The sequence below is a fragment of the Eleginops maclovinus genome, chromosome 1 (assembly GCF_036324505.1).
Source record: "Eleginops maclovinus isolate JMC-PN-2008 ecotype Puerto Natales chromosome 1, JC_Emac_rtc_rv5, whole genome shotgun sequence".
Classification (NCBI taxonomy): domain Eukaryota; kingdom Metazoa; phylum Chordata; class Actinopteri; order Perciformes; family Eleginopidae; genus Eleginops; species Eleginops maclovinus.
In genome coordinates, this window is record NC_086349.1 from 22,859,778 (window position 1) to 22,876,019 (window position 16,242).

Consider the following 16,242-nt stretch of genomic DNA (forward strand, 5'->3'; position numbering starts at 1 on the left):
AATCAGTAAATGTTGTAACTAGAACAGGCAACACATAAACAAAATGTAGAGGGAGAAAAAGTATGTGTTTTCCTTCTGAGAAACACTGACTTGATCTTGGGCATGGGTTCATCTAGACATATGTCTTCAGGAAGCTTTACCTGTTGCTGATCTAGGAAAACAGACGTGCACTGTCGCTTCCATTCATTGTAATCCATTTTGAATGTATAGAGAATGCGTGTGTTTGTTGAAAGTTGAGTGGTTATAGTTTGAAAAAGGGACTCTGCTGGGTCATACCAGTCTGAAGGAATGCGAGTGAGGGAAGCCAAAAACATGTGGCTCACAACAATGCAGCGTGGGGTTTCAAGTCTGTGTGAAAATAGTTTAGAAAGGTTGAGTTTGCATACTGAGCTGTCTGTGAGACTAAAAGCATCTTATTGAGATTTATTTTCTCTTGGATTCATTTGCATTTGATAATGACGTAATGGAAAGTTATCAGATTACTTTTTAACAGGTAACTCATTATAAGGGATTACAATTTCAACCCTGCCTGTAATGCAAATTAAATGTGGTTATCATAGAGTCTTCATACAGCAGCAGCAAGTCTTTCACACTTTGAATTAAAACACTTGGAATGTTTCTGCTCACTGCTCCTTTCCATCATGGTTTAAACTGCTATGTACAGGTGTTGTATGAATTGTGTGCCATGAGTGGACCAGATTAATGAATATGTTATTCCTTTTTAAAGTCATGCTTGATATTTGAGTGGTTCGTTTCACGTGAATTAGGTCTAATTAGCTCAATCAATTAAATGTTTGGAGATTTCAAAAGAAGAAACCAGCGCTGGTGATCCAGTTCTTTCATTATATTTTCTTTTTAAACACTTTTGTAATTATTTTCTCCCAATGAGACATATTTAAGCTGTCAAAAATATAATATCTCTGACTAAAAATATAACCAGGAGGCTAACAAGACCTATTTCTCTTTCTGGTTTGATATTTTATGAATGGGTAATATCAAGTATTTTAAGATATGTATATTAGAGATGGCTCAGTTTCTTCTGGAGTAGGTTCTCTTTCTCCATGAACTGCAATCATAACTGACTTACAGACACATATTTTGTCTCTGGTTAAAATTAAAATATTGGTTAAAATACTTTGAACCAAATGTGGTGATGTGCGGTTGCAATACTTGTCAGCACCGTTAAGCCGGGGTGTGACGAGATGATTTGAAAGAAAAACACAAATCCCAGAGGAGCCCCCAATTTACAACAAACCAGGAGACATGAAAAAGACCACATGTCGTTTATAATTTAAACTTTCGCTTTGATTCAGAAAGAGACTACTGTAATTTGTGAATATTTGGTGTTCAATCATTTTTACGTTCTGCATAAAAATGATTGAACAGTGTCTGCCCTCGTCTCATCTTTCTGACATTGGACTGGCGGATGCTGCCGATGCCAAGTTTTGTCATTTTATTTCATGCAAATCTGGAATCCTCTATAATGGAAGGCTTTAAAGTCGCCTTACCATGTCACCACGAGGAAAAGGTGCAAACCTTTTAGCATGTCATTGGCAAACAACACTGCGCTTGCACTAGTTATTTTGAGCCATAAGTGATCAAAGCACACTAAATCCACCGGCCACCTCCAGCCTCTCTCTATCCTTGGATGTCCCTAAGTTAAGATAAATTCTACCAAGAGTCAAAATTGACATTTTAATATTTCTCCTAAGAAAATACATATTTTTATACAATAGGAATATCTGTTTTTGCGGGTTAGGACATGCGCCCTAACTGGCAAAACTTGCACATCCCGCTTTGGGATGACTTTTGAGCTCTTTGTCGGATGCCCTGTGTGTTCCAGTCTGTCACCTTGAAATGCATTGCTCGACATACAGCTAAGAGGTTGATATGAGAAATAATAAACAGTACGATCCCTGCTCACTTCTGTACAAAAACATTAAGGATGGCATACTGGAGGTCAAAAGATTACTGAAAGGTTACGACTTGATGTTCTGTCAGGGTTTGGGGAAATAGGACCCAAGTGCAGCAACAAGGGAGGCAGGTATGGGTACAAACAAAAGGCGAGCTTTATTCCAAAGCTGTTTTACAAAAATCCAAAGTTAGGTAAAGTCCAGGGCATGAAAAACACTTGACTTGAACACATGAAGACGATAATCCAGGACATGAAAAACACTTGACTTGAACACATGAAGACGATAGGGAAATCCAAGACATGAAAAACGCTTGACTTGATACATGAAAGACGACAACGAACTGACAGAGAACACAAGGGAAAGCAGGACTAAATACAAAGACACTAATCACGACAAAAGCCACAGCTGGGGAGGGGAGGCAGAAACATGAGGGCAACAGGTGACAACAATCAGGGGCGGGGCAGACGCTGACAATGGCGGGAAAACACACAAAGACAGAAAGTAACAGGGCCTGCAATGAGAAACAAGGTAAGTACAAAATAAAACAGGAAATGGAAAACGAGACACAACATGAAACACAGGGGCTTGACTAGACATGACATGACGTGAATACATGAACACCTCACTTGGTATGACATAAATAGTAGATTAAACATGAAATGACAGACATAATAAATAAACATAACTAACAGATTTGACGAGACATAACATGTTGGTTCTACTGTATGACATTTAAGAGAATAACCCAATATTTACATTTTATTTTTTGTTCTTTGGACTCGAGTTGATAGGTTGGTTGGTCACAAAATAAATGTATAGCTAAAGTTTGCTTGCTGTTAGGACATGCAACACTTTTACACTACATTTAATTTTCAACAAATGAAGACGTCCATCAATCAGAACCTGTAGTTAAGACAGATTTTTTTAAAGTATAGATTTAAAAATCCTTGACAGCACTGTTGTGTAAATGTGTGTTTCTATGCGTTAGTCAGTATATACATAACATATGGATGATAAAAACTGTCATATCTGCTTCCACATATTCTTAGAAAGGATTGCCCGTCCAACCACAAACATTTTTTCACACAGTAAGATTTTCCTTGACAGTATAGTGACCTTAATCTTCAACCTGTACTGTATCTGTCGTTGGGCAGAGTTCGACTAAACTGGCGCTCATGGTAGATGCGGTTTTAAAGATTTTGTGAGCTAACATTTCCTGTCTCCAAACTCTAAATCACATGTACTTAAATGCATCATGGTGCACCAGTAGGCACTAAATGACTGACACAGAAGTATGTGAGTCCATAATATGTATTCAATAACCATTCACTTTAGTATCTGTTGAAAGTGTAAGCTCTGTTTACTATATATAACCCCATGATGTAACCCTATAATTTTGCCACTTTTATATTTTCCTGTTGCCACCACATTTTTTGGCACCACATACACTTGTAATCAGGAGGAATGGTATGCTGTGATTGTTGGCAGTAAGATGTGCAAACACGCTTAACGAATCTTTTCCCACAGAGAGAAATGGGAGAAGAAGCTATACAATACATGAGCTGGAAACTTGAATCAAACGTGCAACAGCTCCCCTACTGCATAGCTTTATTGGTTGGATCTTTTGGTTGGATTTCTTGTTTTGCAATATAAATGTATAAGAAGCAACATTTTAAAACTGCTATTTAAAAAAAGGAGTAAATGTAATGTAAAATGGTTTGGATGTTTCATGGAAGTGAGAAAAAATGTGATTTCAAAAAGTAACAGAGAGAGTCTTTATGCTTTCTTAAGACTTTAGAGAGTGATTTTATGAAGCATGGGAGAGCAAATTTCAGATAAACCATTTTCACTCTCAATACACTTCAACACTCACCATTTAAACCCAGGACTTAGTATCTATAAGGCCACAACCCTTACCACTGAGTCACTGATGTACCTGTTATTAAAGACAACTGATACAATCCTGATCATGACATCACATGGCCTTCAGGTCACTTTCCCACAATGCATCTCTGCTTTATCTCTCGACCCTTGATGCTACCTTCCTGAAATGTCTGCGTGAGCACTTCTTTTTCTGAGAAATGGTGTGGGGGGTTTCCTGGTTTTCCTGGGACTTTATGATGAACCAAAAGCAAATGAAGAAGAAGAAGGAGAAGAAGAAGAAGAAGAAAAATACGTCCTTCAAGGAGACAGTGTTGGGAGAATACTAGCGTGAGAGTCAATAAAAGAAAGGCGGAAAATGACAGGGACGAGCAGGAGAAGAGAACACAACAGAACATCAGGGATGAGAGACAAAAACAAGTGTTTGACTAGAGAACAGAGGCGTTGTGTTCAGTGGGAAAGGTCGTATATTGTGCTGTGGTGCTGCAGTGCATTAATTACAGGATAAGAAATGATAAGCTCCGCAGCGGGGCTACGAATAGACAGACAGAGAGACAGACAGAAGGCTGACAGTGCAACCGGATGCTGAGTGTCTCTGCGCTGCTTACAGTTTGCAGGAAATCAGATGCGTTGACTATTTCTCCTCTTCTTACACCTTCGACCAAATCGGTTAAAGTAAGGAGGGGGAAAACCAACTGCACTGCCCCTTTCTCTGACCATGGGTTCTCTAATATATATTAAAATACGTCAGACATTGTTTCAAAAGTTTCCTCTGGTTAGGATCTTGCGACCGTAAAGTGCCATCTCAAAATTGATGTAAGTGAATAGACGATTGTGTTATTTAATGCAGTCCTGTAGTAGCATCGAACACTCAATCATCAGCTGACTAGCAACGTCCAATTACACTGCCCGTCCCAAAAAGGTCACAAGCCTGTGGGGGGCAGTGCTATGATCTGGGGTTGCTGCAGTTAGTCTGGTTTAGGTTCAGCAACGTTATGTGCCCAAAGAATGAGGTCAGCTGACTACCTGAATATACTGAAGGACCAGGTTATTCCATCAATGGATTCTTTCTTCCCTGATGGCACGGGCATGTACCAAGAGGACAATGCCAGGATCCATCGGGCTCAAATTGTGAAAGAGTGGTTCAGGGAGCATGAGACATCATTTTCACACATGGATTGGCCCCCACAGAGTCCAGACCTGAACCCGATTGAGAATCTTTGGGATGTGCTGGAGAAGACTTTGCGCAGTGGTCCGAATCTCCCGTCATCAATACAAGATCTTGGCGAAAAATGAATGCAAGACAGAAATAAATGTTGTGACGTTGCAGAAGCTTGTGGAAACGATGCCACTGCGAATGTGTGCCGTAATCAAAGCTAAAGGCGGTCCAACGAGTATTAGAATGTGTGACCTTTTTTTTGGCCAGGCAGGGTATAATCAGGCAGGTGTACAGCTGGTCACATGACACTTCTCCCACTCATTCTGCAAATACATTCATGCATGAGATTTTTGCTGCACAGCTTCTTCCACCACCTAGAGTTCCTCTTTATATTTGTGGCATTGTAGAAATAATTGATGAAAAAAAGAATAAATGTAATTGGTATACCTAATCTTATCGTACTATTCTTTCTGGTGTGCCTCGTCAAGACACCAACATCCATCATCTTGTCATAAACAAATATGTGTCTTTATTCTCAATCAGTGACCTCTAATGCTCTGACTACTATCCACACTGTATGTCACTGGTAGTGTTTAAAACTACGCAACAGCTGGAATGCCAAGTCGAAATTTAACATTGCATAAATAACCCCAATAACCAAGAGAGTGAAATCTGTTCACAATCTAAATAGTTTTTGTTTGGCCTTGGAAAGTTTGACACTTAAACCAGCTTTGAAGTTGTCATAATGTCGCTGTGTCTCCAGGAGGGGAAACAATAATAAGCTTGTTTATCAGCATTTACAGCAATTTGGAAAAACAGTCTCATTTTCACAGTTTGGCTCATATTTATGAAATTATCCAATCACAAAACCCTGAAACTGATTCAGCATGTAAGGTCTGTTTTAACGTCTGGTTGAAGGGGAATTCAGGAGGGAAAATGATTCTTCTCAATCACGCCCATGTATTTTTGGATCATAAAACATCACACATAAATGACCATGCAGACATCTAACACACGCAAAACTGAGGAAAACAGACTCATTTTCTCATTCAATAGCAACTTTTGAATTGTACAGTGGCTTTTCAATGACTTTCATGGGATCGTGAAACTCCGCTTGGAGCCCGCTCAGCATGCCAAAGACTGGAGCAGAAAAAAAACACAATTAGCAAAAATTATATAAGGCAGATTCAGCAGGGTGTACCAGTGGAAATAAAATAACCAAAGCTCTGATTTCTTTTTAAAGTAGTTCAAAGAAGCTTTGTGCAAGTTGTAGGTTGTCCTCTGTCTTCAACAAAGCCCCCAAAAAACTATTTTTAGGAGGTTGTATTTGACATTTGCATATTATTTCTTCAGGTCATAAGTAATACAGATAATGTGCCTTTACTTTTATGTGTTTGCATGTGTCCGTTGTGTAATGTGTGTACTTTGTGCATTATGCAAGTGTGTGTGTGTGTGTGTGTGTGTGTGTGTGTGTGTGTGTGTGTGTGTGTGTGTGTGTGTGTGTGTGTGTGTGTGTGTGTGTGTGTGTGTGTGTGTGTGTGTGTGTGTGTGTCAGTTGGTGATAGAGGTGGGGGATTCCCGTAGCGACCTGTTAGCAGTGTGTATGTGTATGTGTGTGTCTCTAATCCATCATCACACACACTTCCCTCCTTCAGCGCGTTCCAAAATAGAACGGTGTGTGAACATGACCTCTCCCACACATAAACACACACACGCGCACACACACACACACACACACACACGCACACACACACACACACACACACACACACACACACACACACACACAGGCACAGCCACACACAAACACAAACAAAACACGCACCCGCATTCTGCACAAGAAGCCAAGACACAATGGCATCGTAATAGGCGTGTTAACTAGTGTGTGTGTGTGTGTGTGTGTGTGTGTGTGTGTGTATTATCAGAAGTTGCAAGGAAAAATGTCCCTCGCACTATACTCTCCCGGCTTCTTTCTCTCTCTGTCTCTCTTTTCTTTTCTCGCCACAAAGTCTGGAGTCGCTGCCAAATTTCCTTTGTGGCAAAGGTGTGGTGCCACGACACTGTCTTTCTCTCTGTCTCTCACACGCACACTCTTACGAACACACACTCTTATGAACACACACACACACACACACACACACACACACACACACACACACACACACACACACACACACACACACACACACACACACACACACACACACACACACACACACACACGTACAGAAGCCTCCTTGTTTTGTTATCGAAACATCTATGCTGTGAACAGGACATTAAGGGAAAGTATACATTGTTTCTTAGAATGCATTATATTATTTTGTATAAAAGCAAAAGTTCATAAACTGATTTAAAAAATAAATGTTGCTGTTTGAGGGATGGCAATGTTGGCAAAATATCTCTGTAATTATTGGATTGATTGCATTTTATACAGAGATTCATGGTCCCCAGAGGATGACAGCTGCTGGTCTGACTTTTCATGAAGCAGAGGTCTAAACTTTTTATGATTTTGGATGTTGTTAGCATGCTTTATGTGAACAGCTGTTGAAGGACTATTTTAGGAAACATGCTTATTTTTTTTTCTGTTCATTATGGAGCCTGAGCTGGAAGTTGATAGCTAGCTTAGCATAAAGACTGAACAAAACTGGGCCAGCTGTTTTGCACTGGTTCCAAAGCTCAGCAATGCACAAACCTGGAAGATGCATCTCTTCTTTTTCAAACCAAAAAACTGATATTATAAATATAACACAGGTGCTGTTAGTTCAGTTGTTTAGCACAGGGTTTTTTTCTTTTGTAGTATCTGGAAAAGCACAATTCTACAATTGAATTTGTTGTCAAGAAACACAGTCGCTCTAATATGCAAGTCCCTCTGAACACACAAATGAAAGTCAGGTTTCTCATGTCACTGAAGGAAAGGAACAAATATGCATTTACAAAGAAGTTGAACTTTTCCTTTAAATGTGCACAATTATTTGACCTACAATGATCAGATCTGTGTGACTGTGTTTCTAAGAGGTTAACTAATATTTGACGCCAAATTGTTGTACTTAATGTCTTTATTTGCTGCTTTGATGCCCTATTTGATCCAATTTTAAAACACATTATAAGATTGAATTGCAATTCTGTTGATCAGGACCCATGCAGAATAAAGCACGATCTGTGAACTGCATGCACCCATCTACACACATTTCAAAGTTGTTTTTATGATTCATACTAAAATTCTATAATACATGCTAACAGATAGATTGACACACAGACAGACTGACACACACACACACACACACACACAACACACACACACACACACACACACACACACACACACACACACTTAGAGAGTCTGGGACAGCAGTGGTAAGTGGGAGTAGTTCCTGGTTGGTGGAGCAGGAGGCTCTGAGACGCCGCAGCCGTCTCCCCTGGAGCTGGGCGTGGGGAGGAAAGTGTGTGTGTGTGTGTGTGTGTGTGTGTGTGTGTGTGTGTGTGTGTGTGTGTGTGTGTGTGTGTGTGTGTGTGTGTGTGTGTGTGTGTGTGTGTGTGTGTGTGTGTGTGGATGCAGGGGGTCATTATATTGTGGTACAGGGAGGGGGTAGGGGGCCTTGTTCTTGGCAGACGGACAGACGCTTCTCATAAAGTATTCATCTTAAGAGGCTGTTCAGTTGAGGACTGAGTTTCAAAATAATATCTGACTTCAAACCAAAGTTTTTTCCTTCAATTTCACTGAGCAGACAGAAGCTGCATCAGTGCACTGATTGCTACACCACGATATAAAACAAACATGAATAAAGTGTTGCAAGAACACAGTATATTTAATTCAATCAGCTGAAAAACGTTGCATCATGCTGGTATCTGTTTTGTCAACTACTGGGATTAATTTCACCCTGATTCCTGAGGCTGTCTACTCTGATTCTCTCTACTACTCTACTCAGATTCTCTAAATCAATACATGAATGCAAATCAATGTTTTGTCTCTTTTCCCCCTCTGTACCATAACAAGTTAACTTTGAAAGGTTACTTCCCTGTGATGGTTTTTTCTCAAGATAAAACAACGGAGGAAGTGACTATTTTTTTTCCAAAAATGTGACTGATAATGTTAATACATGTCTTCCTAAAGACTCTGATTGTAATGGCACACAATTTTACGCAGAACAAAAGTACACAGGTTAGATTAACTATCTGATAAATCCAAAATATTCAGAATGACCTTTTTCATGCTTTTTTTTATTCCAACCAAGAATCCAAAAGGCATTTTGTTCAAAGCTCATAAATCAAAGCAATCAAACCAATGACAGTTTGGTTTAAATTAATAAAATGTGTCCGTTTCTGGTCTGGTCTTTGTCTCTGTAGGAAAAAGCACACCATGTGACGCAGAATAGAAGTAGAGTAAATAATCGGATAAATAAAAAAATAGCACTTTTTGCTCGTTTTGTTCCAACAAAGAATCCAAAATTCAAAAGCATTCAGTCCGCACAAATGAGAGCAATAACTTAAAGTAGGAAAACTTGGTTTACATTTTCAAAATACACATTCGAATAGTTGTTTACGGTATTTTAATAGTTGATTAATAAATACAAGTTTACTTAAAACATGCAAGTACATGCCTATATTTCATGCTTTAAGTCACAGTGAAGTTCAGAGAATTCAAACCTTTACTCATGGAGTAAAAGATGCCCGCCCCCCATCAGCACCATCACCCACTCCCATCCAGCCTCTCTCTCTCCCTCTCTCTTGAGTTGTTGTTAAGCTCAGCCACTAATCGCTCTGGTTGGGACTGTGGTCGACTGTGTTACCGCTGCCCTGCCCGCAAATATACTGTATATATACACACACACACACACACACACACACACACACACACACACACACACACACACACACACACACACACACACACACACACACACACACACACACACTCAGAACGTAAAACATATATAGAATATGTGGGTGTGTATTCATGTTTTGTCACTCACTTGGGTGCAAACTCAATTACCGATGTGTTCATTTGATGTGTGCAATTGTTTCATGTTTGTGGGTTGAATGCATATATGTATGCATATGTGTGTGAATGTGTGTGTGCTAAAGTTTACATGCGTGTGTGTCCTCAATGTGTGTATTCGTGTGTGTATGAGAAGCTCCAGTCTTAGTTGGGCAGAAACAATGGAACCTCTCTGATTACATCTCCCTGTAAAGGCGGACAGGGTTTGTGTGTGTGTTAGTGTGTGTGTGTGTGTGTGTGTGTGTGTGTGTGTGTGTGTGTGTGTGTGAGTGTGAAGCTTCAGGGGGGAGGAAAGGGTGGCGGTCACATAGGAGGAAAGAGGGGGAGGCATGGCTTGGACCTGCCCCCCTTCCTCCTTTGCTCTGTCTCCCGCACACACTCATCCCTTCCTCTCCGCCCGGCATCTCATTGGTTAAATCCCCGGCTATATATTTATGTGATTGGTCAGGGCGGGGTATATATACTCAGCATGGGTCGGTTAAATCTGGCCACAAGTTTCAAAACTTTCAAACAGGGCAGACAGTCAGAGACAGTGAGTGGGACGGCCCATGTGACCGAGGGGAATCAGGCTTTGGACAAACCGCTGAATCCACACACTCCAAACAAGAGCTGTTGTCTTCTGAGAAAAAAAGAGTGAAGAGAAGAAAGAGGCAGAGTCATTGTGGACCTTTTCTCGGGGAATATCCTGCACCACAACTTTGTTTGTTTTCTCTTTCTTCCTCGTCCTCTCCCTCCTCTCAGATCTCGATGCTTTGCTTTGGGATTTGTGCTCCAAATCCATCAAATTCCTCTCTTGATCTTTCTCTTTGTCATCTGAAACATTTTAAGCTGCATTTTTTCTCCAGAACTTTGCAACCAAACAAACTGAGACAGACGTTTGCAGAATCTCACAGGGACTAAAAGTTGAATCCAAGCCCGGTTCTGGAATGAATTTAACCGAGACCAGCTTGTCCAGAGAGACTCTTCTGCATGCCAGCCGGATGACTCTCGGAGGCCCCTGGGCGTCCGGGACCCCGAGCCCTGCTTCTGATTCTGAGATGGGTTTTGAGCAGAGCCTCTCCGGGGACTGCAGTTCTCCCGATGGCCTTGGATCCGGGACCCTGAGGAGAACAGAGCCGAGGATTTCTCTGACACCCAGCTCAGGGGCACAGAGTCCGGACCTGAACCCAGCAGGTGTGTCGGCGGGGCTGGCCGATGGGAAGGCTGCTGGGGGAGAGCAGAGGATCCGCAGGCCCATGAACGCCTTCATGGTCTGGGCCAAAGATGAGAGGAAGCGACTGGCCGTGCAGAACCCTGACCTGCACAACGCCGTGCTCAGCAAGATGCTCGGTAAGACAGAAAACAAAAACCCTCACACTCTGTTTGTAGATCATCTAAACTCTCCAGTGTAAACCTGCAAGTGAAATCCAGACTGGGTTAGCATCTTAGAGATAAGATAACCTTGAACCAAACTAATGACTGCACTATTTGAGCAGTGCTTTCACCTGTATGTACAGCTCTGTGGGACAGACCTCACCTATCTGAGTCAAAATAAAGCCTGTAATTCCAATAATACAAAAATAAAGAGCATAATGTCAGAACTACTTTTTAAATCAATTGTACACACACATATTTCTAATATAATAATTATGAGTTTAGTTGATGTTCTTATTCAAAATAACTTGTTATATTTCATTTCTTAATCTCTACATCTGTTCTCTGCTGTCCAGGAAAAATATTCTCCTCTACTGAGAAAAGCGATTTATTATTTAGTAATAGTTTGTTATTGTTTTACTTTTGCCTGATCTGTAGGGTTTGAGAATGTGATAGTGGAATATGTATTCATCTTTATTTTATTTCTACTAAACAGCTAGTATCATTTCAAATGAATATAAGAGGAGGCAATTGTAGGCCGTGGTGAGGGAATACAGTCCATCACCGTGTATGTGTTAGACTTAAGAAGGTGTACTCATTTTAAATGCTTTATTGTTTTCATGCTTTGTTGTTTGATTAAGAATTGAGAGACATGGACTGGATAAGGTTAAATGTCTATCTAAATCGGTGTTATTCCATTGAATTTGCGCCATAATCTTATGTTATTCAGAAAAGCAGATCAAAGTAAGACGATAATAGAGAGCAACATGTTTTTAATAACCTTGCCTCAAATTCACTTGACTTCTCTCTGCAAACAAAGTCTTTTTATGAATGTATAAATGCATTAGATAAATGGCTATGAGTCAGAGCAATTCATGTGTCTGTGCATCTTTTAGATCAGACCTAAATGTGTGTGAAACCTCTTTAAGGCTGTAAGGCTGCAAAGGCTGCTGTCACTGTGAGTGATCGTTGTGCGATTGAATCAGCACATGCTTCAGGAAACCCAAATGTGTACACTGCAGTTCTTATACTGCCAGTGTTAAATTTAGCACATAATATAAATGAGGATGCAAACAACACCAACCATGTTTTACTGGTTTTGTAAATCATTTCCTCCTTTCAACACAAACATATTGGCACTTTAATGCTTCCAGCTCCACAAAATATGAATATTTGCTGGGGTTTTGACTTCTTCTTCTTCTTCTTTTGGACAGTCCTTTGGACATATCAAACCATTTGAATATGTCAGAAAGTGTTGTAGAACATAGTTGTGGCTATTTCATGATAGTGTGTTGGCCAAAAATGTTGGATTTAAGATAAATATAATATTAACTTGCAGCAAGCGATCTACTGTCTTGTGTTGATGGTGACTTTGATTCACATATTGAATGTTAGTGAGATAAAGAGCTTTCTTTTTCTTGAGTTACTTCCTTCTTTGCTCAAGGCAATGTTTTTCTTACTCTTCAGGTCAGTCCTGGAAGGCCCTGAGTGCTACAGACAAGCGGCCATTTGTGGAGGAAGCAGAACGTCTCCGTGTCCAGCACCTCCAGGACCATCCGAACTACAAGTACAGGCCTCGCCGCAAAAAGACCACCAAGAAACTGAAGCGTGTTGAGCCGGGCCTTCTGCTTCACAGTTTAGCCCAGGGCGGGGCGACAGGCCTCGGATTGGGACATTTGGGTGATGACTCTGGAGGTTCTCCTTATGGACATCTAGGCGCCCACCCTGCCCATCACCATCACTCCCACCACCTCCTGCACTCTCTTGGGCACTTCAGGGACCTCCAGGCCCCAGGACATCTAGAGCTGGAGACCTACGGCCTGCCCACCCCAGAGATGTCCCCTCTGGATGTTCTGGAAGATGGGGCTGGGGAATCTGTGTTTTTCCCCCAACATATGCAGGAGGAGGCCGGGATGGTAGGTTGGAGTGGCTACCACCACCACCTTAACCCTCATAACCAGCACTACAGCCATAATTACAACAACCACAGTCACCACAACTCCATAAATGCAGCGACACACAGTCAGAGTTCAGGAATGAGTGTTGGTGCCAGCACATGTTTGAACTCCAGTTTGAGTCCAGGTAGAAACTCCAGGGTTGATTCTCGAATGAGTTCTGTTGAGTCAAATTTGACCTCAAGCATGAGCTCTAGGTTGAATCACATCGCCTTGAGGAGTCCAGTGAAATGCCCCCCGGCTCTATCCGACTCCTCCTCCCCTGTTTCTTACCCCCAGCCCTCCATCAGCCTCCCTGAGCCGATAAAATCCCACCAAACACAACATCAACCCACTGCTTCTGTCAGCTACTACAGCCAGGTGTATGGGAACAGCGCTCCAAATGCTGCCTATTACATGCCCTCTCACCTGGGGCAGCTTTCACCTCCTCCTGAAACCCCTCCTTCTTCTTGCTCGTCCTCTTCCTTGCAAACATCCACCTTTCCTCCCCCTTTGCACTTAGACCCTTCAAATCCTGATTCCTCCTGCCATTTGGGGTCTTCTTCTGCTGAGTTTTGGTCCGAGGTGGACAGGCATGAGTTTGACCAGTATGTAAATGTAGGAAGGAACCGAGAGGATGCCTACGGGTGTAGTGGGGGCTCTGGTAGTGGGTCAAAAGTCCTGAGTGGACGCAGTAGCAGTAGTGTAGCGAGTAGCATGAATAGCAGCAGGGATGTCAGTAGCATTTTGAGTGGTGCTGGTGTCTGTGATGACGGGAGCAGCCCTCTTATATCTGCTCTCTCTGATGCCAGTAGTGCTGTGTATTACAGTGCCTGTATCACTGGATAAATACATCATGAGCCAGTTTTCATAGTACCTCCTTTCAACCAGCATAGTTGGGTTTGGTTTATTCTAACCATTGTAACAGGAAGTAAGCTATGTTGGGATTAGTTTTGGCTCATATTCGTAGTCATTGTCATGCCTTGCTTTTTATAAAAAGAAAAATCAGTGTCTTTATCATTCCATCTCTTACAGCATCAGCCAAAAAACACAGTTTTAAAAAAACTGGAAAAGCAAATAACTGGAAGAGAGAAGCACTTTTGTGAAATTAAATAAGTTTAGTTTAAGATTCATTTACACTTTCCTAACATGATGTTGCACAGTTGGCAGGCTAGCTAACCAGCTGTCATTGATAACTACAGGCTTGTGCGACTAGTTAACACCGGGGAAGTTTAGTATTGTAACTAAGTACAGGCTGATAAACAGAAGGCAGCTGAAGAGCACCTTAAATAGCATTGTGTTTTCACTTACTCATCAGAAGTTCCAGGTCTGTGTTAGCATGCATAATGCTAAAAAACTGGAGCTTTTATCCAAAGCTGATTACATTTAAAACAAGTCTGAAGGATTCAGGGCTTTGTATCAACAAGTGCTTGTCTTAGTCGAAGTGCCTACTTTCTACTTCCTGTTTCATGGCTTTTGTTTCTCTTAACCCTTTCTGGTGACACACTACATACTATATGAAGATTATGCAAGCAAAGTGATTTATTTAATTGCACTGTGAGAACTCTAGTCATCAGAAAAATCTGAATTTCAAGATCATCTCATATCATTTATATTTCATCTCAGGACCAGACAGATATTCATCTCCACTGAACTTTATAAAGTTCAGGTTGATCAACCCGATTTTTAAATAGGAACATGACAGTTAAGAAACAATTTGGGAGATGGACAGAGAGAAAAAGACTGGAAAAAGACTTGGTCCAGCCTCCACATATCTCCCAGCGTTTTCGGGAAAGCCTTGGCCACAGACCCAGAGCAGACCACTGATGTCTCCCACAAACTTTCAGTGTGTTTTACAAGCCAGGTCGGGTATTTTCTGACCGTGATATATGCCATTCCCTCTCTGTCTCCTTCCATGACAGGGCCTCATGTTAAACTCCATGCCAAAATCTCCAAGTCTTAAATTGCTTTGCTCCATGGCAAGCACAAATACGTTGATGATTCAAAGATTATGGTTTTTAACCAGTTAGCCTCTCTGGTATAACATGCATATCAACTGTTTGGATAAAATGCCTTTTGTTAAATGTTAAAGAGTGTAATTTAATCTATAAATACTAAGATTGTGTTTTACAAATGAAGTGCCATTGGAACAAATCTGGTGAGATTGAAAGCAGCTTTACTCTATAACTCATCAGGTCTAAAGTCTTAATATTCTTAAATCAATGCATCTTCATTTCTTTTAACATGTAAGGTCTTTTGATTTATTGGTAACGTTGTTTATATGTAGCCTTTTTACTGTATATAGATGCTGTGCCTTTTGGCAGCATGTGAAGGAGAAATTGAGACTATGAAATGTTCTCTTTGCACTGGGTTTAATGTCTTAGCTGTATAGAAGGAACACTACTTATTAAAGCTCAAAATGTCCATAATTTTAAATGTTGTACAGAAAGGACTGTGTTTGTTTTGTTGTATTACACTAGATTATGTTTTATTATTTAGTTTTTAAGTAATATGTTTTATTGATGCCACTCCTGTGGGTGTCACATACGGAGCTAGCGCCAGGAGGTGATTAGCCTAGCTTAGCCTAAAGACAGTAATCAGGTTTAAACAGCTAGCTAATTTTCTTTCAAATGAAAAGGTCTGCCAACTTTAGCTTCTTTATTATAAACTAACTAACATAACTCTCCGCTGAACGAACAAAAAATGTCAATTGTACCTTCCTGTTTGTGCTTTAATTACATTGTGTTAATTCGAAATGTGCACTTATCCAGGCTAACAGCTTTTCCCTGCTTGCTGTCTTGGATGTGTCGTATACTTACTTTCAAAGAAAATATTTTATTGTGAAGATCTTTATTGATCTTTAATTGGTTTCATGTTTCACTTTGCTCTACCAGTGACTTTAGCAAGCCCTCTCAGACCAATGTTGAACGGCTGGATATTAACATGAAGTTTTGGTTTGGTTTTGTGCTGAAACTCAAAAAAATAAAAGTTGTAGCCACTGTA

General features: G+C 40.8%; 1 protein-coding gene across 1 annotated transcript; it reads left to right on the forward strand.

The window, feature by feature from the left end:
* The first annotated feature begins 10,462 nt into the window (after positions 1-10,462).
* Positions 10,463-16,242, forward strand: sox18 (SRY-box transcription factor 18). Its single transcript, XM_063893417.1, has 2 exons — positions 10,463-11,281; positions 12,773-16,242. Exons 1-2 carry the CDS (start codon positions 10,879-10,881, stop codon positions 14,086-14,088), a joined length of 1,719 nt encoding a protein of 572 aa, XP_063749487.1. The 5' UTR covers positions 10,463-10,878; the 3' UTR covers positions 14,089-16,242.

What these genes read in the sequence shown, in the direction of transcription:
- sox18 (XM_063893417.1), top strand. Translation starts at nt 10,879, where the DNA reads ATGAATTTAACCGAGACCAGCTTGTCCAGAGAGACTCTTCTGCATGCC. An exon ending in CGTGCTCAGCAAGATGCTCG is followed by an intron (nt 11,282 to 12,772) that starts GTAAGACAGAAA and finishes CTTACTCTTCAG; the next exon opens with GTCAGTCCTGGAAGGCCCTG.